At 35.7% G+C, this 27,869-nt stretch overlaps 1 protein-coding gene across 1 annotated transcript in view; it reads left to right on the top strand.

Annotated features, from left to right (window-relative positions):
- The window catches only part of LOC309661338 (uncharacterized protein), a gene marked incomplete at its 5' end in the record, with an annotated part of 709,907 nt that extends 682,456 nt beyond the window's left edge, over positions 1 to 27,451 (top strand). The window contains 3 exons of the mRNA XM_082463079.1: positions 1,092 to 1,179; positions 1,505 to 1,579; positions 5,259 to 27,451. Coding sequence (XP_082319205.1) covers positions 1,092 to 1,179; positions 1,505 to 1,579; positions 5,259 to 5,293 — 198 coding nt within the window. The 3' untranslated portion in view covers positions 5,294 to 27,451. The remainder of the gene's footprint in view (positions 1 to 1,091; positions 1,180 to 1,504; positions 1,580 to 5,258) is intronic.
- Positions 27,452 to 27,869: the final 418 nt, after the last annotated feature.

The following is a 27,869-nucleotide window of genomic DNA, read 5'->3' as shown; positions in this document are numbered from 1 at the left end:
ACTTTTTGTTACTGCATGGATTCATTACAAATAGAAGTTGAACTTTGTAAATTGGGGAGTTAAAACTTGTTGTATCTATTGTTCTTTTATTTATGAAACCCAGCAGGACCCTGTGGGGCCTTCCCAGGGACAGACACCACCACAACCCTCAATAGTGTCCCTGACCTGACCTGCCACTTGTTTGTAGAAAAGTTTTAGCTTCCTAGGCCTTCCCCAGTTTCCAAAAAGCAGATTAACCAGAGAAGTGAAAATGTAGAAACAAAGTAAAACACTCAAGCAAGGCAAAATAATAACAGTTCAGCCATAAAACAAAGTCAAGCACTTTTAGTTCCTCCTCAAGGGCTAGAGATATTATGCTGAGTCATATCCTTGAATTGTTTTGCAGATACTAAAATCCCCACCAGGTGGAAGAAGTTAACTGCATGCTGACCACCAACACACAGATCCCAGATGGGTTAGAACCAGAAGGTTGATGGTTGAGATTCCCAAGACATCACCCTGTTACCCTACCTCACCGTCACCAATCAGAGAATTGTGCAGGAGCTGATCACACACCCTGTGACCCTCTCCCTCCCACTGTCTTTAAAATCCCTTCCCTAAATGCCATTGAGGAGTTTGGGTCTTTTGAACATGAGTTGCCCATTCTCTTTGCTTGGTCCTGCAATAGACACTGAACCTTCCTTCACCACAACCTGATGTCAGTAGATTGGCTTTGCTGAGCATCAGGCAGGCTGACCCAAATTTGGTTTGGTAATATTTATAGTTGCAGTCTTTTAAAAATTACACTGTTTCTTTATATTCTCTAAATCTTGATCTTCTAGCTGACAAAAGTTAGTTTCTTATTCAGTAACCTCCATGAAACTATCCCTGATGATAATTCTATGGGCTTAGGCAATCTCTCTCAGCTAATACACTACACATCCCATCAACTTATTAAAACTTCACAGTGATTTCATATGCTTTTCAGTTCACATCTTGGATTTCTGCATAAAAACCTCATACCCAAGATATTTTGGATGCCTCTTTCTATGACCCCTTCATTTCATTAATTTAGTCAACCAATGTTTATTGATTCCTTAATATGTATCTAGGATAAAAGAAACACAAATAAGACTACCTCCTCACCCTCATGGAGTTTACAGCATAGCTGGGAAGACAAAGAATTAATCAGTGATGAAGGTAAGAGTGTGATGAGTGAAAGCATAAAGCTCCTCAGGGATCTGTGGCAGCACAGTCTCCTAAACTAGAATGAGGAATCAGGGAAGACTTCTTCAGCTTGTAGAGCCTTTGATGGTGAGGGGATTTAAAGTTAGAACAGACTAATGAATTGGTTACAAGTGACAGAAACTTGAAACAAACCCTGGTTAAATAAGAAGGGGACTGTGTCGGCTCACATGAATGACAAATCCAAGGGTTCAACCAAATATAAATCAAGAATCCGTCCTTTTCCATACCTTTGTTTTCTTTTTCTTAGTTTTCTTTTTTTATTGGCTTAATTTGTCAGGCAAACTCTGTCTTATGGAGCAAGATGGACTCCAGAAGCCCAGCCTTCCATCCTACCTGATCACGACCCCCAGAGGTAAGATTATGTTTTCTTTCCAGTCCTCCTAGCAAAAGCCCTGAGCTTGCTGCTTGTTGGTTTAAATTGTATGAATATCTAGTTCTTACCCACTCACCAGAGGAAAGGAATATAAAGCTAGGAACACATGCTCATGCTTAGCATTTGGGTGGCATGTATGTGGAGGCCTGGATTAACCACATCTGAGCCACACGGATGAAGAGAGGGAGGCATTGTGTCCCAAAGGCAAATTGAAGTTTGTTTTCAGAGAGGAACAGATGCTGGGCAGGGGGAAAAAAAGCCAAAAACCCCCCACAAAATAAAAAGACAAAAAAAACAAGCACAACAGATATCTACTGTGGAGGAAGGTGGAAAGAACATTCTACACAAAGAAATAAGTGTATGACAGTCATGGAAATATTGCATAACTGCGGGGGGCAATAGTAGTTGAAAGTGTCTGGAGCCAAGCTTATGAAGTGGTGGTGAGGTTAGGAGGATTGTTGGGTAGAAGTACTTGAAAAAGTTGCGTTTTGTGAACATTTCCTCCTTTCTCAGCGCCTGGGCATGCACGCTGGTACTCACTGTGAGCCGCCTAGCCTGGTAACATGGTCTGCAACCTCGTTTCTAGTTCAAGGGAAGGATTTGAAAGCTGCTTCAATTTTGCTGCCCTTCAGGAATGCCCAGATGGGCGCTAGTTTTTCTCATTTGTAATTTAAATCGTGAGAACAGAATTACCCTCCCTAACATGGATCTCAATATACAAAAAGTAGTAAGGAAAAGTATTTTCGTTATTTAAAAATAGTCTGCACATTTTTTATTCTGTGTTTGGCTTTTGGAGAAACGTTATATGTTATTGTCTGAATCTGGTATTCGTTATCCTAGCATAACACATACCTATTCACAGATTAATGCTTTCATTATAATCAAACCTTTCTTAGTATTTTTCAGGTTTGGTCTTTGTTTGCTTTGTGAAACAGTCATGTCTGTACATTTCTGTCTTTGATCTTAAGAACCTTAAGAGGACAAGATAAATGTCTTTTTCAAAATGTTTTGTGTGTCTTTTTGTGAAAGCTAATAATTTTCTTGGCCATAATCTGTTCTCAGTAAATTTTGTTTGGATTGGGTTAAACTGAATTTTATCCTTCAAAAATTTTATGAAATAAATTGTCATTGCCAAGCCTGATGTAAGATCATTCCAACTCCCACAATAGTAATGATTGTATTTGTCTTTCCCTTTTTTTCTTATTGATATATAATTGTCTATTTACTTTCAAAATACAAGAAATTTGTGATCACCTAATATTGGACTTAAGAGAAAGATGACCACTGAAAATGTCAATAGATTGAAAATGAGAGAGAGAGGGAGAGAAGTGACAGAAAACACTTCTACAAATTTGCAGCCACAGGAGAAATTAGAAAATAAAACTATAGGAAAAAAACATAATACTGAATTTTAAAAAATGGAATTTTGAAAGCAGCATCCTACGTACTTATGACTCATATTCCAAAAGTTAAACTGATACATTTTCATTATAATGATGAACATGTAGTTAAACTAAGTAATTTGAAATTCAAGACTTGGCTCATTTAAATTCAGAATAGCTGAAGTTTTCTCATTGTAGCACCAAAACTTTGAAACCTGGAACCTACTGTTATATAATTTTATTTAAAATGCTAATCTGTGTCCTTGTTTTTAAAAGTATGTACCATAGCGCCTCATTTTATATTGGACTTCTTTGTAAGGTAAAAAGTTATAATGCAAAAATTAATATGATCAAAATTATTCTTGAAAGTCCATTAAGTTGAAGGGAAAGAACAGTATATGTGGCCAAATATACATTTCTATTGAAGAGTAATTTACTATCTCTTCATAATGTCAAGCTATAAGTTTGAAGTGACTTCTAGGTATATTTAAGGTTCATATTATACAAAAAGCCTTTTATTTAAGGTTTATGTTATATAAAAAACAAACAAAAAACTTAAATGCACATCATGAGAAACCCACACTACAAGGACACAAGAGACAGGACAAATGTAACTGATTGAAGGAATGGCAAATTTATCTCTTTCATCTAAACTTTACCCTTGGATATAGGCTCATTTAGTAGATTGTCAGACAGAATAGCCTAGATTATTTAAAGTTTACCTTTTTTTATATTTCTCTTTTTCCTAAAATCAGATAGTTACATTCATGTAAGTGCATACATAGTGAGAAACCATGTATATCATTTATACATATACCAATAACAAATATCATTTAATATTTTTTTTATGATCCAGACAAAGTCATGGTTGTAAATAACCCGTGACTATTTGGACTTACTCCCTGACCTTACCTGTCTTCTTTATCTACTCTCTCTCCTTGGTGACTTCACACAATTTTTCCTTCCCTATGTCATTTGGCTTTAACTTTCTTCTTCCAAGGGTCAGCAAAAAAGAATTGGGGAATCATTCTTGACTTTTTCCTCACATCACAGATCCAATGTGTCAAGAAATCCCAAGGGCCCAACCTTCCAAATGGATCCAGAATTCACCTACTTTTCACCGTCTCCACAGTTAAGCAATCTGGTCCAAGCAATTTGTGTATTGTCTTTAATTAATTTATCTATTTATCTATCTATTTAAAAAATTTTTTTGCCTTCTGCTAACAGACAATTGACATTCAGTGCCACTAGTAATATACAGCTACTCTTTACCCTTTTTATTTCTTGCAACTGATACCACCAAGCTTATTAGAGTTGAATGTAACATAAGAGTAAATGGACTCTGAAGAGAAATGTGAAGTTCTTATACATATAAAGAACATTTTTTATACAAAATAAATGAGTCACGGGGATGAAATGTACAGTTTTGGGAATAGTCAATTATAATGTCATATCTTTGTGTGGTGACAGATGGTAACTGGACGAATCGTGGTGATCATTGTGTAATGTATAGAGGTATCAAATCACTATGTTGTGCACCAGGAACTAACGTAGCGTTGTAGGTCAGTTACACTTAAAAAACAAACAAACTCATAGAAAAAGAGATCATATTTGTGGTTACCAGAGGTGGGGAAGGGGAGGGAGAATTGGATGAAGATGATCAAAACGTACAAGTTGTTAGTTATAAATAAGTACTAGGGCTGTAATGTACAATATGATTAACATAATGAACACTGCTGTATGTTATATATGAAAATTGTTAAAAGAGTAAGTCCTAAGAAAAACAATATTTTTTCTTCTTCTTTAATTTTGTATCTATAAAAGATGATGGATACGGGACTTCCCTGGTGGTCCAGCGGTTAAGACTCCACGCTCCCAATGCAGGGAGCCCGGGTTCGATCCCTGGTCAGGGAACTACATCTCGCATGCATGCCGCAACTAAAAACAAAAGATCCCGCATGCCACAACTGAAAAAAAGATCCCACAGCCACAGAGAAGATCCCGCATGCTGCAACTAAGGCCCGGCACAGCCAAATAAATAAATAAATATTTTTTAAAAAGATGATGGATATTCACTAAATGTATTGTGATAATCATTTCATGATGTATGTAAGTTGAGTCATTATGTTGTACATTTTAAACTTACACAGTGCTGAATGTCAATTATATCTCAATAAAACTAGATGAAAAAATTTGTAAATGCATGGATTTGTGAATTTCTTTTGGATTCTTACTGGACATTTTTGCTTACATTCTGTTTTTTGTTTATGTTTCAGATGGTTGGTGTGCTCAGATAGGTGTTTGCTGCTGAAATTAGTTTTATTGATCAAACAAAACTGATCCTTAAATTTTGGTCTTTTCTCAAATTATTAATGGATCATCAACTTGGAAAATGTTTTCACTCTGACCGATCTTTATCACTTTATGAATTTTCTCTCAATAAAACACCATTCTGTGTTTCAAAAAGGTTTTATACTGTCAACTTTTACCTTTAGTTCCTTGAGTTTGCTTTTTCAGATTTCAGGTATTTAAAAGATATCTAAGTTTATATTAAATGGCACATTATCTACAAAGAAAAAGTAATCTGAAACTGTGGAACCACTTCTGCAAATGAATAAGGAAAATTTGAACGTGTTAATGTCTCAAGGTCAAATTTTATGATTTTTTTATTTTAAAGAAAGAATTGAATGTGTCTCCATTGAATATGTCTAATTTGCTGGACAAAGCAGTGCTTTTCCTGGTAAGTCGTCAAGTAGAAAAAAAATTTCGAAAAAGATCAGCACTGGACTAAGTTACTTTATCAGATTAAAATGAGTTCGCTCAATCATTCTATTCTTCCTTTTAAAAATATGAACATATTTTATAATCATATAAACAGATATGACTTTAAATTATAATTAATGGTATTAACATTACTGTTTTATAAAATAAGTTTAAATTTAAAATGTGCTCAATCTGAAATTTTATTTTTTGAAGATGCATATCAAAAAGAACATTTTGTATGGTTAATATCTTAACATATATAATTCTAATTTTGACTCTTTTACAGACATGCATTTAATCATTCTCAGCTTCCTTATCGGATAATGAATTGGATTCCAAGAACATCTTTTGCCATAAATTGTGATTCAACTTTTTCATATAATGCCTGAACACCAAGTTTTTTAATTCCAATTAAGAGTGTTTCTTAGGAGAGAAGAGGCATATTACCATGGTGGAAGCTAGCACTTGGATTATCAAGTAGGATGATATGAAAAAAAAGTACTATAGAAAAATATTTGTTCATGTATTTTAACATAATCTTATCTATGTTTAGAGATCACATGAACACCAACCATTGTAGATTCTCCAGAACATAATTTTTAAAACTGAAAATCAATTAGATATCGAAATTATAGAAAGTCTTTATGTAACAAGGTACTTTTCAAAGTTTGACTGTTAAAGTTCAATGATGTGTAGACAGAGACATACAAGATTACTGCTATCAGCTTCTGAAATGCATGTAACACAATCTAATACGGTGTGAGGATCAATGCATCTGTCCATCTTGCATATCTGCCCTGCTGGAGAGAGCAGCAGTCAGACCAGTGGAGAGATCACAGTTGCTGAGCAACGGTTCCATCACGGACAGGCTCTTTGATTTGATTTGGTGCAAAGACAAGGAGTATATATATTTTTTTACACAATGAAACAAGTCTATCATTGAACAGAAGACTAGCAGTAGCAAAGAATCCTATGGTACAGTGTGAAGATTACAACTATTGATCTTTAGAGAAAATACATTTAGTAGTACCAATGTGAAAGGAGATAATTTGACTGTGAATTGTACTGATACTGTGCATCCATAAATGATTGCTCTGTAGGCAGAGAGGGACCAAAATTAGGCTGGTAAAATATTTCCTTAGAGTCTAAGTGATTATATCTTCCCTTTCCAAATCTGTTCATCGGACTGTGTGCAGAGAAAAGATCACACATGTGGTAGTTTGGGGATGATTCAAGTCACTTTTCAATTTGAAAACACATTATGGTTTCTGTTACATAGGGACCTGGATAGTTGGGAATGCTCTGGATTAATGTCTACTTTACTCAGTTTGCCCTTCTTCTTATAACTGGACAACTACTTGTAGTCTCATAATTTTTGAATCATCATCAGTGAGTCTTAGGTCTTTAGAATGAGCTTCCTGAGTCCTTGTTATTAGTTAGCAAATTTAAAGAATGAGGTGCATTGGCCAAATCTCCATATGCAAACCAAGTAGAAATTAAATGATCTAATGTAACAAAGGAACAAAATGAAATTATTTCTCATAGTATCCTTTGTTTGCCTATTCTTAACCACCATCTTAGAGAAGTGTAAATTAAAAGTCGAAATTATTTATTTCAGAAACTAAATAAATAGAGCACACTGCTGCTTTTTCATTTCATTGTGTCATTGTGTACCTTCACTTCTGGTATTTTTTTCTTCCCTCTGAAAGCGCTATTTCAACAAGACCATGTAAATGTCTATAATTGCGAGAGAAAATGTTAATATAACATTTACACAGTTCAACAGCTTCAAAGCTGTTTCATTGACTATGCTTAAAAGGAAACTTACACACTGAGGCCCCAAGTCCACATAAATGCTAGTTTAGTGGGACATTTGGTGACAGAGCCTTGAAAACAGAAACAAAAAGGAAGGGAAATCAAACAGCCCCATCTTCCAGCCTAATTCCAGCCATTTAGAAGCTCTGTGCTTAAGCCTAGGATTACCAGTGATACTATCTACATCAGCTTTGCTGTTCAGGAAGAAATGCCCCTCTTATTAAAGAAAAAAGGAGAAAAAGAAAGAGGGAAAAAAGAAAATAGTTTAAAGCCAAGTAATTCAGGCTTGCATAAATCTTTAATGGGTTCTGTCTTCATATGATTGGCTGTGCGTTCTTTCCTCTGCCCAGGGGAAACACTATATGTCTTAGAGGAGAATAATAGTAACTCCATCTTGTGTGTTATACGATATCTTCAGGTAATCCCGAGGATTTTGGCTTTGTCTGCTGTAAACAAAAGGCCACCCATACATAATGTGTCTGTGCTATTCCAGACTCCTCACCTTAGCAGGTGACACCCATAAGATGGACGTGGGAGACTAAGCCCATATGTACTGGCGGCAGTTTTACTCCCAAGACAGCTCGGAAAATGTAAAAACAAATAACGTATTTCTCTTCCTATAAGAACAAAGTGTGATCAGCACCCTGCAGTTGTGTCAATTTTCTGGGCTTTTCTCAGGGGTAAGAATGAAACGCCAGATAATATGCTTTGCTTTGTGAGCTGATGAAGAAAATACCACGCTGTAGATTCATTCGTTGAAAATGTATGGATGATTCCAAGCTCTATGTCAAACCACAAAAGAGAAATTAAGGAATAAAAGTATCCATCATTCACATGTTAAGATTTTACTGAAGATTAATAAAAGTTACATAGAAAAGTCTATTTTATCATCATTCTTTTTTGTTTTTCTGGGGATGTGCTTACTGAGTTAGGTTCTGAACGGGTAAGCTTCCTAAGTGATGGATTTATTCACTCAACAAATGTACACCTACACATATAAGAGACTTTCTTCCACTCTGACAACATGAGAAAGCTTTGACTTGTAGATGGACTTAGTACACAGGCTAACATGGTAAAATTTCAAATCTGAAAGGGAGTCAGACCTGAATCTGCTCAATTTCTTTATCGTCTCTGATGCAGTATCAGTTCTCAGCAATTCTGTGCTTACTAATTACATTGCATATAAATAAGCACACCTTTGTTTCACTACTTATTTAAACAGTACCAACAAACAGAGGGAGAATTTCTAAGTTGATTGGCTAAAATCAATCATTTAAAAAGCTAGATCTTATAGTAAAGAGTATTTTGAAAAAAGGCCAAAACATAGTTTCTGCTCTTCTTCAGTAAAATCACAAATTGTTTCTAGGATACATTTAATTTTATGCACAAGTGCATGTTTATTTTTATTTCAAATTCCCAGGAAAGTTTTTGTGTGAGGTAGAAAAGAAATATGCATTGTCAAATGCCAATTCTCAGTGAAAAGGTAAATTACAATTTTGAGCCAATGAATCGATATATTTTAACAAAAGACATGATGGTCATCAACAAGCACATATAATAATTCTAATATTGAAATTTGCTGCAATGTGTAATATATGGTGGCAAATACAATAACTGAAAAAGCAAGTTGTTGGTAAAAGAGAAAATGGATTCACAGAGATACTATTATTGTTATTTTTAATGTGGATTTACAGCATCCATTTCACAATACATTTCTAAGCAGGGTTAATATCTTTATACTGTGCTTTCTTAGTTAAGAGAGTTATATTGATTGATTCATTCTTAGACTACGCATTATGAACTAACAAAATAAAAGGCCTATTAATTCTTCAACGGATCAAGTTGTTGTCTGATTGTGCCTAATCTTCCCTATGTAAATTTCACAAAAATAAATTTAAAAAACCCCAAAAAGGGAGTGGGACATCAAAATGGCCCAATCATATTACAATTCCATGACTAACTTGTTAATGTATTTTATACAACCTCTAACTATATGTGAAAATATATAGAAACTCTATCATATGTCAGTTATGCAGTGGCAATTTAATGCTTCCAATCTGAGTCATATAATTCAGTATTTAATGAGAGATGTTTAAACAATTAGGAATTCAGTATATATACCCTAGGTCTCTTGACTTCTTTAACTGATCATTAACTTGTTAAGAAACAATGTGATAAATACTATACAATTTTATTATCTGAGTTTATTAATATTTTAATACATTAACATTTTGTATTCTAAGTCATCATTTTACTTTGCCTAATTAAAGTAAATTGGCCTCAGCATTCACTCTGAATAACTAGCTTAAGAAGATGGGATTTAACATATGTGGTCACATCTATAGTGAATGTACTGCTTTTCTGAGTGAGAAACATACCTCTTAAATATATATTTTTGGCGACACAGGTATGGCCTAATGCCTCACTTAAAGTTTCAGCATGACCCATGTTCTCCTATACTCTGCTGTCACTCCCTCACTCATATCTCTTTACAAGCCATCTTTAATTCATTTCTATTTTTTGCCTATTTTGCTGTCTAGGACTGTTGCTTTTATACAGTTTGCAAAGGGTGCGCACTCATACAAGTGTAGTTTATAAATATATTTTAAGCATTATTTTTGTGGTTTTAATCATAATAAAAAATGAGATGATACTTAAAACACTCACTTGCCCTACATATGTATTATATACAAGGAGAACTTGAACTATGATTATATGAAGTAAAGAAGGGACATTTGATCAGTGAGAAATTATTATGTCTTCATTCTGGAAAGTAGATCTGGAAGACACTAAACAGGAAGTAAAGATATGAATCCATTTTACTGTTAGTTGTCTCAATAAAGTTAATATATAAATAGTAAAAACAATAAATTTTAGTATTATTAGCTTTGGTATTAGAACAGAATGTAAGGCATAATTCACATCTTATTTCTCTACATCATCCTTTCATTTAGATAACTAAAAGAATAATTCTAATATTTATTAAAAACTTAATATTTTCCAGTCTATCAGACATGCTGATTAAAACAAATATTATAAAGTATTGAATACTTACTATCATTGATGGATATTAACAAGAATAATTTTAGCTGCTGTAACAAATAATATTCGAGATTTCAAGGGTATAACACCATAGGGGTTTATTTTTTCTCACATCACATTTCAGTATAGAGGTGCCTGGCTAGTGGGTGGCTTTTTTGTGGTTACGCAGGCTTTCAAGCTCCTAAAAACTAAAGGCTCCAATAATTCTCTAGGCTAGGATCTCTTAGTGCTCTGCGCCTAGGCAGAGAAGGGGGGCAGAGAGCATGAAGAAGGGCCCTAGTCTTCTGAGAAGTCCTTACCACTTCTGTTCTTGCCCTGTTGCAAGATCTAGTGCCAGGATCTCACTGGATGTGAGGCATCTCTAAATTAGAGCTCCTGGCTTATAGCTGCCTCCCAGAAACAATTTTACACTATGGGTATTTGAAGCAGGCAGCTATCTGTCTCTGGCACATAGGATATAGGGCTGGGAACTCTATATTCACTGTATAGTTTATACTCTTACAGACAATTTAAACTTGGAATTATTATTTCTTATTTTACAAAAGAGAAAACTGAGGCTCAGAGAAGTTAATTATTTGTACGAGTAAAATTTTGAACCCAGGTCTAACGACAAAAAATCCAAGCTCTTAATAATTGTGATATACATTATCAAATTATAATGCATATAATTATTCCCAACAATACTACTACTACTAATATTAATTGAATTTGAATGCTTTTTATGTATTTGGCAATGTTCTAAGTGCAACTCAGTGACTCCTTGAGTCTGAAAAAACCTGAGTCCTCATCACTGGCACCTTCTCTTCCTGCAACTCCCACCACCAATTTCTATCAAATATCATATCAACCATTTGTTAAGCGGAACACCAACGACTTTTTATGACTTTGCAAACACAAGTGGGGCACCTGTCGTAAGCACAATGGAAACTCAAATATGCCACTTCTCTCTTCCTCTGGTCCTGAAACCTGCTCGGCACACTGGCGTCAGCCAGCACAAGTTCGTTAGTGACTTCACAGGCACCTCGTCATTCCACAGGGGCAGAAACCTTACCCAGTCACAGCTCCAGAGACCTGGAGAAGATCTTAAAGGCAGTTTGGTCTCAACATCCAGCAAATACAAGTTCCTTATAATGAGTTCTGGGTAAATATTCCCAGTAATGGAACTTACCACCTCACAACATGACCTACAGGTTTTAACTGGTAGAAAATGCTTAGAATCATAGAGTCACAGAAATCCGTCTAAGTGTAGCCTACACATTTTTCTACTGTGCTAGTCTTACACACAGATCTATGAGATCAATTCCTAAATTTTATATCTGTGAAAGCAGAGGCCATGAGTGTTCAGGAGATCAATTTGCCAAAGATCCCATAGCTGGTCTTTCTGCAACCTCAATTCTGTCCCTGCCCTAGGAATTACTCAAAGCAATTCTAATTTCTTATGTACATGACAGACTATATGTGCTTGAAAACAACTATTTTGTTTTCCTTAATTCTTCTCTTCTCCAAAATAAACAATTTCATTTTCTCACAATTTCAGATGAAAAATCCTTTCAGGTATTGATGATTTGGAAAGTTTTTTGTTTTTCGATGTCTCATAAATGCCCTTCCCTATAACCCTGGACTCCGTATGAGTTCTGACCAGTGCAAGAAACAGAAGAAATAATTTCAATTTATTGCTTAACTCTCTGCTTCTGTTAATAAATTTAAGATTAAATTAGTTTTTTTTTTTTAGTCTACATTTCCTGGATGTCTACTCATGGTGAAGTTCCATATTATTTTTCCTCATGTTGTTTCATGTGTACAACATTATATTTCAACTCCTATGTACACTACAGTGTGCGCACCATCAAATATTTAGTTTCCATCTGTCACCATACAGTGGACCCCCTTTGCCTATTTCATCCTCCTTCCCATCTACCCTCTGGTAACCTCTACTCTGTTTTCTGTATCTACATGTTTGTTTTTGTTTGGTTTGTTCATTTGATTTCTTTGCTTGTTTGTTTGCTTTTTTTATATTCCACATATGAGCAAAATCATATATTTGTCTTTCTCCATCTGACTTATTTCAGTTAGCATAATACCCTCAGGGTCCAGCCATGTTGCTGCACATAGCAAGATTTCATCTTTTTTATGATCAAATAGTATTCCAGTATTTCACATCTTTTTTGTCTGTGCATCTGTTGATGGACATTCAGTTTGCTTCCATATCTTAGCAATGGTAAATAATGCTGCAATGAACATATGGGTGCATGTATCTTTTTGAATTAATGTTTTCATATTCTTCAAATAAATACCCAGAAGTGAAATAGCTGGATCATATGCTGGTTCTATTCTTAATTTTTTGAGGAATCTCCATACTGTTTTCCATAGTGGCTGCACCAATTTACATTCCCACAAACAGTGTCTGAGGGTTCCCTTTTCTCCACATCCTCTCCAACACTTATTTCTTGTCTTTCTGAAACTAGTCATTCTAATGGGTGTGAGGTGATTGTGCACTGTGATTTTGATTTAACAGCATGATATTGGCATCAAAACAGATGCATAGATCAATGGAACAGAATTGAAAGCCCAGAAATAAATCCACACATTTATGGACAATAAATATATGATAAAGGAGCAAAGAACACACAAAGAAGAAAGGATAGTCTCTTCACTAAATGGTGTTGGGAATACTGGACAACCACATGCAAAGTAGTTAAATTACAACACTATCTCACACCACACACACAAATCAACTCAAAATTGATTAAAAACTTGGATGTAAGACCTGAAACCATAAAACTTTTAGAAGAAAACATACACAATATGCTCTTTGACATCGGTCTCAGCAATCTCTCAGGCAAGGAAAACAAAAGCAAAAATAAATGGGACTAAACTAAAAAGTTTAATTAAACTATATTAAACTAAAAAGCCTCTGCACAGCAAAGGAAACCATCAACAAAATGAAAAGACAACCTATCACATGGGAGAAGATATTTGCAAATCATATATCCAGTAAAGGGTTAATATACAAGATATATAAAGAACCCATACAACTTAACAAGAACAACAACAAGAAATTTTTTTTTAATGGGCAGAAGAGCTGAGTAGACATTTTTCCAAAGAAGGCATACAGATGGTCAACAGGCATGTGAAAAGATGTTCAATGTCACTTTATTCTCTTTTTTAAGAAACTTAAAAACTTTCTACTTTTTCCCTATATATTTCTCATAAGGCATATTTTTTTTAAAAAATATATGTTTCTGTGTTCCTTCTTGTTTATTTTTTATTCCTTACAGGACTTTTTCTCATTTATTTCTAATTCTATTTGCATTTTTATTACCTCAGTCGTGAGGTGTTTTTTTTTTTTTTTAATGCTGATCTATGCCCTACTTTCATCTCCTTTACTATTTTGCAGTGCACTAAAGATGGCTACAAGTTCTTTGACACTCCTCTGGTTGATGCTAGGAGTGATGGTAAGGTCTATTTTCCCTTCCTGTCTTGTTTGAGCCGCAAACCACTGTGTAAGAAGTTGTACTATCCTCAGACTTGTGAAAAATTCAAGCCACATAGACAGGATCTTAAGGGTGAGATTACTTTAGGAAACAGAGCACCAAAGAACATTAAGGTGCTGGACGTGTATGCGAGTGAAGAAGCTGTCTTGGAATTGCATCCTCCAGCCCCAGTTGCTCTAGCTGATGCCACAAGGATCAGAGACAAACTGTCGTGACAAGCTTTTCCCAAATTCCTGACACATGAAATCATGGGCAAAGTAAAATGATTGTTCTGAGCCACTATATTTTGGGACAATTTGTTACCTGTCAAGAGATAGCCAAAACAATTTTTTTTAGCTCCTTTTGAAATAGTACATTGCAATTTTGACCTTTTGAGAAAAAAAAAAATCTTTCTGGTTCATTTTCATTGACTGTAGGAATTATTACTCTGCTCCTGATACTCATTTTTTATTTTAAATAATATCTTTGTATGAGATTGACCTCAACACTCTACTGTTTTTCCTTTTTACATTAATTTCATTTTCCTGATAGGACCCCAAGGCTTTTCCAACTCTACAGAGCTTCCTCTTCTGCTGTTTTCATGCCGTATCCAAATATCTGGCAGCTTTTTTTTTTTTTTTTGAGATGTCCTGGTTCAGTTCTCTTGCCTCACTTTTTCCTGGGTCCTTTCTTTCCTTTGTCTTTGCTCTTCTTTTCTGCTCAATTTTGATTCCATTCTTGGCACTTTCTCTTAAATGTGATGCCTTCTCCTGTAAGGAAGCCCTAGGGGGGTCAGTTTCAAAAGTTCATGGGGTCAACCTGAGACAGCTCCTTCGGACTGGACCTTTTGCACTTATTAGGTCAAAGAGGGTAAAACCCACTCAGTTTCATTTTCATTGGTGCACCGTGCAGTCCGTCTATTTCCAGTTATTAACTGTTTATTGGATATTTGGGGTTCTCCTGCTCCAGATCAGCCCTACACCCACTTGATTTCCTCTGCTTTCTCCTTCACAGACACTGCTAACAACAGATCTTGGAACTATTGATGGTTGGTTCTTTCACACTTCTATTTTGTTTTGAGGTCGATACCTCATCACCTAGTTTTTCATAAATATTGACCAAGTGTTGTTGGTTTTGCTCTCTAGTTAATCTTTCTGTTTTTACATGGGAGTCAGGAAGATCCCAAAACTGCTGTCTCCACCTCCACCATCTTCCCATAATCCACACGTAATACACTAAATTGTAAAATTATGTGCTGGTTTTCCAAAAAAAAAAAGTGTTTAAAAAAACAGTCTATATTGCTTATACAAGAGATCCCATTGTTCTGAAAGTTTATTCCCCACACATAGGCATAATTCCCCTGCATTTAAATTTGACCCAAAGTAATATACAAATATAATAAACAGTAGTTGACCTTCTAATTAACTATAATTTTATTTGTCTTAGAATTTAGAAGAGTTTTTGCAAGAAAGATTAGAAAGAAGTCTTGTAAAATAAATTGTATAAGGAGTTGTGTGCTATTGCTGACTTTTCTTTTACCTCGAGGGAAGGATTTATGTGCAGAACTGTGTCATTTACTTAGAGCTTCAACCAAGTACTAGAGTAACTAGATAGCACAAGTTTGTGGTGAGGATGATGGAATTCTGTCAACAAAAACACATTTATTAAATAGAGGTGATCTAATGTTTTTTCTTTTAATTAGCAAGCATTTATTAGCCAATTACTATGTGTAATTCTTTATATCCAACATAATGAAAGTTTAAAAGAATGACAGAATCTTTATCTTCAAGCACTCCACAAACTGGTAAATGAAATTCACATTTATGTAATTACCAATAATTTAATTGTGGGTGATTATTTGAAACATTGTTGAGTGTTTATAAAAACATCTCCATCAAATACAGGACAGCTACATGATAATGGATAGGAAAAGCATTAAAATGACCAGCTTAGATTGATTCTAAATTTATTTAATAAATGTGTGCACTTGACCAAAATATTAAAGTACTTAGATACTCTATGCCTCAGTGTTTTCATTTATGAAATACAAGTTCTCACAATTTTGAAGTGATAGCATTTTATACTTCTATGACTTCTTGGTAAATACTTAAGACATAAGTATACCCTGACTGTGTGCAGTAACTGACAGAAAGTGTGCAAATCAGGCTGGACTTCTCATATGTTTTCCTGTGTGTATATATATATATATATATATATATATATATATATACACACACACACACCCATATATATGCTTGAAAGCACACATTTCACATTTTATGTTTGGGTAATAAGTGGATTTTTAAACTTTCTAGTTTAAAGTCCATTTGTATCACAATCACCATCTTGGAAAACGAATGCTTGTTCGAATTTACAAATTCCTTCTGTAATCCTTCCTCTTGATTTTTATTCCATCAATTATTGAGTCATTTGACTTTATGTAGTTACCTTATTAACCAAGTACGCTATATCCAAAGGATCTAGAATTCTCATACTAACAGTATCTTCTGCCATGAGTGCTTCAATCTGTGACCCGACCAGTGATCTTGGAAGTATAAGGGATAAAAAAGAGAGCACCCTTGATTAATCAATCATTTAATCAACAAGTATTAAGAGCTGTGAGAGAGATACAAAAAAGAAGATAATTACCTCAGCTATCAAAGAGCTTATAGTCTTGTTAGAAATGTAATACCGGCAAGAGGCCATTCGAGAATAAAACAGTATATAATGAAGTGTTTAACTGGGGTGTAGGTGCAACCTCAGATTCTTTTGCTGTAAACTAAAGAGTTAGACAAGATGGGCTTTAAGATCACTTTCAGGAGTATGATCTCTGAAAAGTAAAATGAGAGGACATCGATGAAGGTAAAGCCTTAAAGAAGTAATTTATCTCTTTGACAACTATGTTTCTTTTCTCCATCCCACTCCCATGCCATTCTGAATATTGAGGAAATCTTCTCTTTATAAAGTCTTCACTTAGGAGTATAATTTAATTGATCACACCTCATGATTACAAACAAACTCTTTTTGGCAAACAAATATGCCATCAATTAAAATAGAATAATAAACAACTAAAAAATACCAACACCTAAAATTCTTTAATGTAATTAATTTTGCTGAAAGTAGACATATATATTTTCAATGAAAGCAAAAGTTCTAAAACACCAAAAACAATGCCTGGTTGGGTTTGAATCTCAATTAGAAGAAGAAAGGAGGATTATCCATGTTGTGCAGATAAAGCAGTTAGTAAAATTATCATCTGAGACAGCCTGGAGAGAAGGGCATATTGAAGGTATGACATCACACACCACATGACTGCTTCAGTCGACCCTCGTGGAAAGAATGCGGAGTACAAAGACTGACTTAGGATATCTGCTTCTAAATATTCTAGTGAGTTTAAAGAATAAATTAAAATGCAGGATTTAAATTCTCCAACTGAGATGACATCAGAAGACCATGATCATCCATGGATGTCCTAAAAGAATCATCACTTTATTATCTCTAGTTGAAATTGCTTAAATAGACTGTCCAGTCTGACACTTAAGTTGCTAAATTACAATATAGGTTATATTCTGAACCTCCCCTAGGTTCTAGTAAATTTTAGAGCATTTATTGGGAAAGAGTGAGACCTCCAAATTGGAAAAGGGACATTATAAGGTTTCAAAAAACCCTCAGTATCTAATACTGCAACCCATACTAGGAGACTGGCCATGCTTTGTTTGAATATCTCATAAATACCCCACCTAATAACAAACACCAGTTTTTCTGAAATCTCTTTCAAGGTCTCTAATCTTAGTCACTCACCTAATTGTGACTGAAACTGTTAGAAAGTGGTAAGGGGGAGCGGGGGCAGAAACAGAGGGTCAACTCTTGAAGTCTCCCTTCTACTCCTAAATCATCAGTTTCTTTAGCTCCTAGCCCAGGTCTGCATGTTCTATCAGGTCATTTGTTCCTTGTCATTCTCTCTGCTAAGCCATGGATTATGACAAATTTAGTCATGTGTTAAGTCTAATGTCAACAGCTGCTCCAGAACTTGTCTCTTCATTGAAGTGCATCAACCCAATCTCCCACACCAGGCATGGAACAATTGATGTGGCAAGGTCAGGTTCTCTATCCCAAGAAGCAGAGAATTCCAGAGCAATTGGTTTTCTTCTCTTAGTGACAGTAGTATAACTCTACTGCATTACTCCACTATGTCACTTTTCTGGTTCTTTGTCATAATTTATTCTGTAGGGATCCTGGTCGTTTCACCATTGCATAGGGTATTATGCAGGCCCATGCTATTGAGGTCTATGTGCTGATAGGAGCTGGTAGGCAGGAAATAACTATGATCTATGTGTCTTTGTGAGACACATGCATGCAAGAGGGTGAGAGTTGCACATCACAAAAATCCAGTGAGGCTTGTACGATCCTGTAGTGTGCAGTATGTAAGGTAATCTCCTCAAATGTAAAAGAACCCTTGCCAGACTTTACATTAACTAGCACTGGAGAAAAAGGCATAATGCTTGTTGGGCTTCTTTAGATTTAGAGGCAATTTAAACCATACTTGTGGGTGTTTTTACAACCCCTATCTAACTTGCAATACAGGTTCTCACCAGTCAATTCATTAACTTCACTTGATCCCACATTTTATGTGACTGAATTTTTGAATCCCACTTATTTCTCCCCGTTCCCCACCCTCTTGACCCCATATGACTATGGTTGCTAAGTTTATCTATTCAGTACATATTATAAGATAATAAGGCAGGACTCAACTCAATTAGGAAAAAAAAGAACTTATCAGAGATAAATACAGTAATGGATAGAACTTTGTGTCCACCCTTTGAGAAGGGGTGGGGATTTTCATTCCTATTCATCGTACTTGTGTGATAGATGGAGAATGTGGTCATTTTCCTTGTTGTTTCTGAGCTTGTGTACGATAAGAAGTGTATATATGGATGTTAGGAGACAAAGGGCTGGACTGTTGACCTCTCTTGTCATGCTGTTCTACACTGAAGAGGAAAAGCTAAAAGCCATATTTCCTAGGCTCCCTTTATGGTAGGTCCTAGCTGTGACTAGGTCTTCCAAACCAATGCAATCACCTGAGACTGAGAGCCAAAGTGAGGCAGAGCCCATGCTTCTGAAATACCAATTGTGTCTGCAGACAAGCAGTATCGGGAAGGCATTTGATTTCTCTTCTCAACTTTAGCCATGCGCTAGTGTCTTATCAAGTTGGTGGGTATCGAGAGGCAGGCTCCAGGAATCCACTGGTTGGAGTGAGTCATGTTAGGCATGGCATGGTCCTGGAGCTGGTAGAGATAGCAGTTCACCTATTTAATTCATTCAGCAAATACTTATTGAGCACCTATCCAATGCCAGACACTATTCCTGGTCCATGGGGTGTCCATGAACAGAGCACACCCTGCTCCCTGCTCTTGTGGAGCTTACCCACCATCAGTGATTCCCTGGTCTCGTGGCTGATGATTATTTCCTTCATAGGGGCAGTGACAGGGCATCTTGGGCAGGGAGTTCCTGACTGGAGGGAAAAACAGCAGTTCCTTTGTGGCCTGGCTCTGGGTCTGACTCTGGAAGTCATTTCAAAAAGCCCAATTGAAAGTCTTTCCTCAGTCCTCCCAGAGATTTATAAGTTAAATAACACCTTATATTAAATTGCTTCTTGCCCAAGCTATTTAGAGAGAATTATGTTCTCAGCAAAGGGACTCTGACCAATACCAACCACCTCGGCACGCTCATGCATTCCCATTTTGGCCACCTTGGAAGTCCCACGCATTCTTTACTGTCTACCCAGCTAACATGTCACCTCTGGCTCTCTGACCCTTGTCTGTCCCCCATGAAATTAATCGCTCTTCCCTCCGGCTGCCATAACACCTTAGCAATCTGTAAATGCTTCCTTTATAGGGTTTATCAAGCTGTGTGACTTGGCTGCCTCTCTTGTTCTCCTCCTGTCGCCCACACAGCACACAAGACAGCGACTGCGTCTTATTTACCTTTGTGCCTTTGACACCTGACCGTGTTGGGCAAACGAGTCATCTGTGTTTCATTTACTCATATATTAATAAACGAATCACAAATTTTCTTATTGCAAAAATATTTTAACTGCATTTATACCCTTCTTTTCCATATAAATTTATTTGTACCATTTTAAACATTATATAAGAAATTATCATTAGATTTTAGGTTTAGGAATGACATCAGAAATTAGGTAGTCTGAACTTCTTTTCCAGGTCAGGAATTTCAGGCCAGAACAATTTGGTTTCTTATTCCAAGTTTAGTGTTCTTCTGTTTTATTCTACAGTTACTGGCCTTGACTTGGTTTGTAATTTCACTGAAAACAGGTATTGTCTTTGAAGCTCCTCAGGGCTCCCCAGGCTTTGCAGGTGAGAGGGTAATTGGCCACCAAAGAGCTTCTTGGAGTTCCCTCAAAAGTTCATTTTATGGGACTGGAAATGCAGAGGCGGGGTGTTCTCCATTTAGAGCAAGTGCTTTTGTCAACAAATAGGTTCACAGACACTAGATAAACTGTCAAATATTTGATTCTGATTCCATAAATTATATATCGCTCTCTTCTACATTATAGTTTTTTTCTGTAAGGTGCAAAATGATTCTATAATATGAATGCACATGCTATTATTTATAAAATTGGAGTGCAAACTAGTTAGGTCATCAACAATGTATTAAAAGAGCACTTTGTACAGATTTTTCTTCCAGCACTTAACCTATTTTATTATAATAAAATGTCCTTCCATCTCTCCCAGGAGACTGGACCCTGTGAGAGCAAACCTCATATCTTCATGGTAGTAGGTTTCATTCCTAACAAGGTGCTTGGCATAAGCTATATGCTTTATGCTTGTTCATGAAGGTTCTTGGACATAAATATGTTATCTGCAAGACAACAAAACTACTAAATTTGCCAAATTAAATGAAGCAAAACCAATTTCTCTTATTTCCCTTAGACTAAGAGCTTATTTTCTGTAGAAATGGATAGGTGTTTCCTACTAATTTGTGGATCGTCCATTTAACTTCAACAAGTTTCTAGAGGCCTTTCCAATATTTCAAGGAAGAGGAGAGTTTTGTTTTTTCTGAATTAGGTCTTGGCAAAGGCTGCTCACTTCTCTTCCCCAAATCGCTCCACAAGGCATGGAGTATCTGGAGTTCAGGCCTGTGAGCACTTTGAAATGACCCCAATTAACAAACTTGACAACTACTTCAACAAATATCGTCAAAAGTGGGAAAGGTCCATTTTTAAGTGGTACTTCTGAGAAGTGTGAACTCATAATGGGAAACATACTCACATAATCACTTACAAACGAATCATCTTGAAAATAAGTCCTACACAAGTTAGATATCAAACACTGTGGTTCTGACAGAGCACACACATGTGAACCCTAATGAGTGTAATACGATCCCGTTCATGGTGACAGTCGTGGTTGACATCAGGTGCTGGATGAAGACCAATGACTAGGATATACAGTTGTTCAGGAAGAGCTTCAAGTGAAGCTTGTGACCATGATTCCTGTGTGCTTTAAAACAGGAGGGGTGAGCTGTAAGGACATTTCTTGATCTAAATTCAAAGACACTGCAAACTTAAGTGACATAATGAAAAACAGGAATCGAATTTAGTACTTGGATACTTAGCTCACTCAATCTTTTCATCATATTTCCCAAGTGAGTTGAAGCATAGACAATAGGTCATTTTTGGATGAATTTTAGATATTTCAGGGAATAATACAACTTTTACATCTCAGACTAGCAAAAGGAAGAAGACAATATGAATTTTTTTTCCACAAGAAGCTCACCTTGATAACAAATACATATTGACCATAAATCCTCCCTATCCTTTAACACTCATATTGAAGAACTAGGTCCTATAAGCAATTAATGTGTTAACTTGATTCATTAATGCAGAGAATATTCACGATTTTCCACCTTGGAAGAGACTGATTCTGTCATCGCTTTAATAGAACTCTGCTGGAAATCAAACACAATTTTTATTCTAGGGAATGATTACTGTGTCTTGTTTAATTCTCCCCTAACAAATGTCAGCACTAATGTATTACAGATTATTCAGTCAATTTGATGGTTCCAGGTGAAAGAAAGGAACACAAATCTCTTCTTTTAGTATAAAAAGGGTCAGCTGGATGACTTCCCCTGCAGGAGCCAAGATGAGGCTTGACATGAATCAATCAAGAAGGCTCAATTGTACAGTTATAGTGCCTAATGCCTAAACATGAGCGGACGGGTGGAAATTAGCACCCGATTATGAGCATACATGATCTTCCCCTGGAAGACAATAATATTGGCATTAAGCTTCTCAAGAGGGAAGATGCTGCTGGTTTTTAATATGTCTTAAATTATGTCAGGAAAAACACTGGAACATCACACAAAAGCCACAGTCAGTGTCTATTGCTATCTCATAAAGCTGGAGATCTTTACAACAATATTGACACAGGAGCAGGCAAGCAAATGTCAGCCAATATAACATATGAAATACTTAACGTAACCAATTTTCAGCTGTCAATCAGCAGGGAATAATGACTGATGCAAGGAATCAATACGCCACAATTGAATTCCAGCTCACAAACTTGTTTCGTTCTGTGCTATAAAAGACTGTCAAATGTCACACCCCAAGAGATGCAACAGGATTCCAAAGATTTATTTATTTCAAGCTCTGAAGTCTATTAGCAATAGTGCTCCTTTGCTATTGGAAATAGAGCTTCGGTGACATTAAATTTTCAGAAATGACAACTCGTGTTTCTGACAAATTAATGATAGGACTTTCTTAGCCCCATATTTATTTATTTTTTGCCAACATGAAGTACAATTATTCTCAACCAATTCTTGGGATTTCAGAAAGCAAATATTTGAGGTAATTTGTCAAGTAAACTGCTCACAGAGCCAACCGTTCTTAAACAAGTTGTCCTATACATTGTAAATAAATGGAAATTGCATATGACAAAACTTAAGCTTATGTTAAATCCAAACCTTAATATTATGCAAAGGCTTGATAGCAAATTAAATCTATAAAAGTTTATCTTTGAGTAACAATATTAAATTCTACTCTCTCTACTGCATGGTTAACTTTTAGGAAAAAAAATACTGCATCCATGTAAAAAAACAAAGCAAAAACAAAACAAAGCAAAACAAAAAATCCCAAAACTGTGTTATCCAGAACACCAGGAACTTATTTTATCTTATTCTATGGCAGCAATTTTAAAGTTGATAGTCTGAACCTATTTTTTAAAAAGCTATTTTAGTATTAATCAAGTATTTTTAAAATGTAACTTTGATGTGACATAGTAACTTCCAGAGATGCTTTTTATAAGTTGGGAGAAAAATAAACATAGAAAATTGCTATCTACCCTTTCCTAGCTATTCCCACAAGAACATTTTTTTTTTCTTTTCAGCCCTATTATTTTATATTTTGCTAAATATTCTTCCTAAATCAAAGAAGAAAAACATAAAATATTAGTTTTATGAAAGAAAGAACAATATATCAATGGTGATCTCCTAGCAAGCATTCTTTTTCCCTTTGGGGCCAAGGAAAATAAGAGTCACATACTCTTCTGAGGAAAATGAAGCAACAAGCTATTTGTCCCTCAAGATCCAGTTATACATAGCAGACATGTAGCAGTTTTTCGCCATCACCAATAGCTGTAAAGACAGGGCAAAGTGAAAGCCTGCTACTCTTTGGGCAGGAGCTCACGGAGGCATCTGCTAAAGGCGTACAATTATCCCCAGGACTCTTATCTGGTCAAACACCTGCTTGTGGCCCTTTTCTCAGCTTTTTTTTACAGAGTGCCAATATGGTGGGCCCATATATTGGGAGAACTCAGCCCTCCACCAAACCTTATGCCTAGGGTAGATTATATGATCTCATATCAACTCCCATTATTAAGTTGATCTGACTTAGTATTAAATATTTTAAAGGAAATTATTTTCTTCCAATGTATTTGGCATATAAAAAGATAAAACCCAAATAGAACATGTTTAGAGTCTGATGTTTGTTTATGAACAGACCAGCAAGAAGCCTACATTGTTTATAAATGGGAATAAAAAAATACTGTTAAGGCAGAGTTACTCATGTGGTTGAATGGGTTGATTAAACCCAGAGAGAACATCGTGGGCAGAGCTGCTGTATCCTTCATTTGTTCTTCTCTGAAAATGATAACATTGAACTGTAAAAGTTGAGATTGAAAAGCCACTAGTGTGTTGTCTAATTTCAACTTCAGAAGCTGCTGTGCTCTCTTAGTGACTTTATGAGGGAATAAGATTATAGGTCACAAGAGCTTCTTTATTTCCCACCTGTAGCCTCTAACAACATTTTATTAAGGATTTTCCCATCTTCTTTCTCTGACCTATTAGGGTTGAAATCCTAACAGCTGTTACAGGACCTTGACCAAATGGTATTAACATAGATTAGTGACTCTGAAATGAAGTAGCCTTTTATCAGAGCTCTATTTATGGGTGGCTACTAATATTTCTACTGTGCTAATAAGATAAACATAATATATCATCATGTAAATAAAAAGGGAGCCCTTAATACGGTGAAACACTTAGAGCTTCATGTTTGCTTCACAGAGAATCACACCAAGCTATTGTTATTTGAAGGTTTAATGTTAATTTGTAAAACAAACATGTCAGGGAGTTGTCCATAAATATCTTCTTGACAGGCGGTTGCTTCCTGGCTTGTTTAGATGGTTTTTTAATTGCTCACTCACTGACTAGATCTCCAAAGTAAAAACTAGTGGGAGAATTTTAAGTGCATATACGTATAGTACATACTCTTATTGGAGGATATAAATTCTTGTTTTCAAGAATTGTTTTTGGGACTAGATGTATGATTTCTTGCCTGGATAGTTTTGAAGAGTAATGAGATGATATTTACAGGGCACTTGGAGAGCTAGGAAAGGTGCTAAGTACCCAGGACTATCATTGGTCTTCATTCAGAGATATACTTTAACTGAATAAATGTAAACACAATAGAACAAGAACACCCTGTTCACCACTCTGGTAGACTAAAAATTGGAGGCAACACATGGGTCATTGGAATGTCTGAGGTTTATATATTCCTATATTTCTTTATGCCAAAGCCAATGCTGCTTCTTTTTTTTTAAATAAAGAAACCAAATGTATTTTCCAGACATTATCTCATTAATTCTAAATCAGTTTAGTTCCAGACACAGTCAAGTTAGACTATCTCAAGGTTTTTAAGGCTATTAGGTTTAATTTCTAAAATTGTTGACAAACTTTTACTACTACTAGGCAAATTGTAGAGTCCACTTTATTTTTTGCTGTTAGTAAAATGTGAAAAAAAAACGTTCCATTTATTCTGCAGTCAGATGGAGGATTTGAGAACACTCTGACAATAATTGTGTTTATATGAAACAGATCAAAAAGAGCCAGTCTGGTGTTTTCAGCTGTCTTAATGACAAAAATCAGATTGTCTGCACAGCTGATTCAATCAATAGTGGAGAAATCGGTTGATATGGCAAAGAGTGATTGGAAAGAAAGCCAGTGGATTCAGTACAGTCCTGTCCTGTTTAATCTAAGAACCAAATGTCGAAAATGTTATTTACATTGAGGCATTTCTCTGCTCTGCATTTGTCCTTGTGAATGTATATACAAGTCTAATAGAGAAACAAACATACATTGCCTAGTATGTCTTTGATTATTAAACTAGATCAGACTGAAAAGCCACCAAAATTTGGCCAAAATTTAGCTTTTTAAATTGGGATTATGTGTTATTAGAAAAATTCATTAGGTGAGATGAGTACGAACTAAATAATGACATTAGGGACATATTTCAAAGGCATGTATTTAACTTAAAAGGAGGTGAATATTAAAAACTAAGCTGATTTTATTTTAGATGCTTTCTCTTTGAGAGAAAGATGAGAGAGATGCCTCTCTTAGTCTGTCCTCTTCTTTTTTCTATAATGTAATCCTTATAGGGAAATCCCAGTATTCTAATCTGTGCATCTTCTTAGAGTGTAAGGGGATTGAAATGCAAATGTCAAACTGGATAAACTCAGCGTTACGGGTTGAACTGTGTCCCCACAAAAGATGTTGAAGTCACAACCTGCAGTTCTAGTGAAGGTGACCTTATTTGGAAATAGGGATTTTTGCAGATGATCAAGTTAAGATGAGGTCTTAATAATCCAATATGATTGTGTCCTTAATAAAAGAAAGGAAATTTGGACACAAATACTTATGAAAGGAGAACACCTTGTGAACATAAAAGCAGAGGTCGGGTGATGTGGCCACAAGCCAAGGAACACCAAAGACTGTCAGCAAGTCACCAAAAGCTAGGAGGGAGGCATGGGACAGATTCCCCCTCCCTCAGAAAGAACCAACCCTGCCAACACCTTGATCTCAAACTTCTACCCTCGTTATTGTGAGACAACAAAGTTTGGTTGTTTAAGCCACCCAGTTTGTGGTACTTGTTATGGCAATTTTAGCAAACTAATACACCCAGTAATCATGGACCAATATATATTATCAAACTTTTACTTTTTATCCTTTGATTTATGATAAAAAAGACAAACAATAAGATCATCTGAGGAACTTCAAGTCTCCTGTACATTGCATCTTTTCCCTGAACATGTGTCTGGGGTGATGGTGTAGTCCAAATTGTGCTTGAGAGTCCGACATGAGGGTCAAAAAACTCCTGAAATCTCCAGAACATTCTAGGTCTTGTGTTGAACAAGATTTTACATATCCTTAGGCAGTAGCCTACCAGTGTCCTTTGAGGAAGAGAGATAGAGAAAAGTTTCGTCCTTGAGACTTGACATTGGGGATATAGCTCTTTCTTAGCTGCTTTATCAAAATAGAACCAAGATTCTCACCAGAATGCAGTGGCAAAACTAACTGATTCAAATTAGCCAGAAAGCCTGCATGGAAAAGACATAGCCCCATTAATACTCATTTCAAGGAAACTGGGCCACCAGAGTCAGAATTACTTTAGAAGACAAGATAGCTAAATGACCTTGTGTTTGTGTCAGAAAACGAACCCCTTTGACTGTTAAGTACCTGATGCTAATGCCTTTATGGAATTGATTTATTCCTCACCAAAAAATATATTTCCTGCAACACTAAATATACAAATTGAAATGAAACTGACTGACCAAAAAAGAAAATATACAGTGGACTCCCCAGATGAAAGGAATACTTTCTCATAGGTTAATATTTTTTCAATCTTATCATAGGAACATTACATAAGCACAGATTTATTTAATAGGCCCATTTCCCTCATATTTGGTTATTATTTTGAGATCAGACCTCCCAATGAATTTGTACATTATTAAACACTGGGGAAAATGTGAAGTCTGCTGTTATGTAAGTAATATTCTAAAATGTCTATTTTTCTCTCTCTCTCCTCCCTCCCTTCCCTCCCTCCCTCTTTCCCCCTTCTCATCTCCCCCCCCGCCCCCCGCCCCATTTTATTTCTAAGTAGCCCTCTGTCACAGGTGAGAAATCTCGAGAGAGCACAATAAACTTGGAAAAACAATGACGTCAGCGAAAGAATGAGGGCAGCATTTTTGGCCTTCTGATTGGTAGTCTGATATAATTACTCTCCAAACCAAACTTCCTGTCTATGTACTTAGCATGCAATATATATTGGGTTTAAAATGATATTTTCAAAGCCCCTTTGCAATGCCAAGAGTACCATTATGTAGCCTATTCTCTTTATTAAAAGATAGTACTAAAAGGTTATGTAAAGGCAAAAGATTAAATTGTTTAAAGTAAAAATAAGGGTCCTTTATAATTGAATTCTTGCCTGCATTTTATAAAACTAAAATG

Source organism: Balaenoptera physalus, assembly GCF_965194825.1.
Source record: "Balaenoptera physalus genome assembly, chromosome: 5".
Taxonomy (NCBI): domain Eukaryota; kingdom Metazoa; phylum Chordata; class Mammalia; order Artiodactyla; family Balaenopteridae; genus Balaenoptera; species Balaenoptera physalus.
This window is presented reverse-complemented; position numbering and strand designations above follow the sequence as displayed.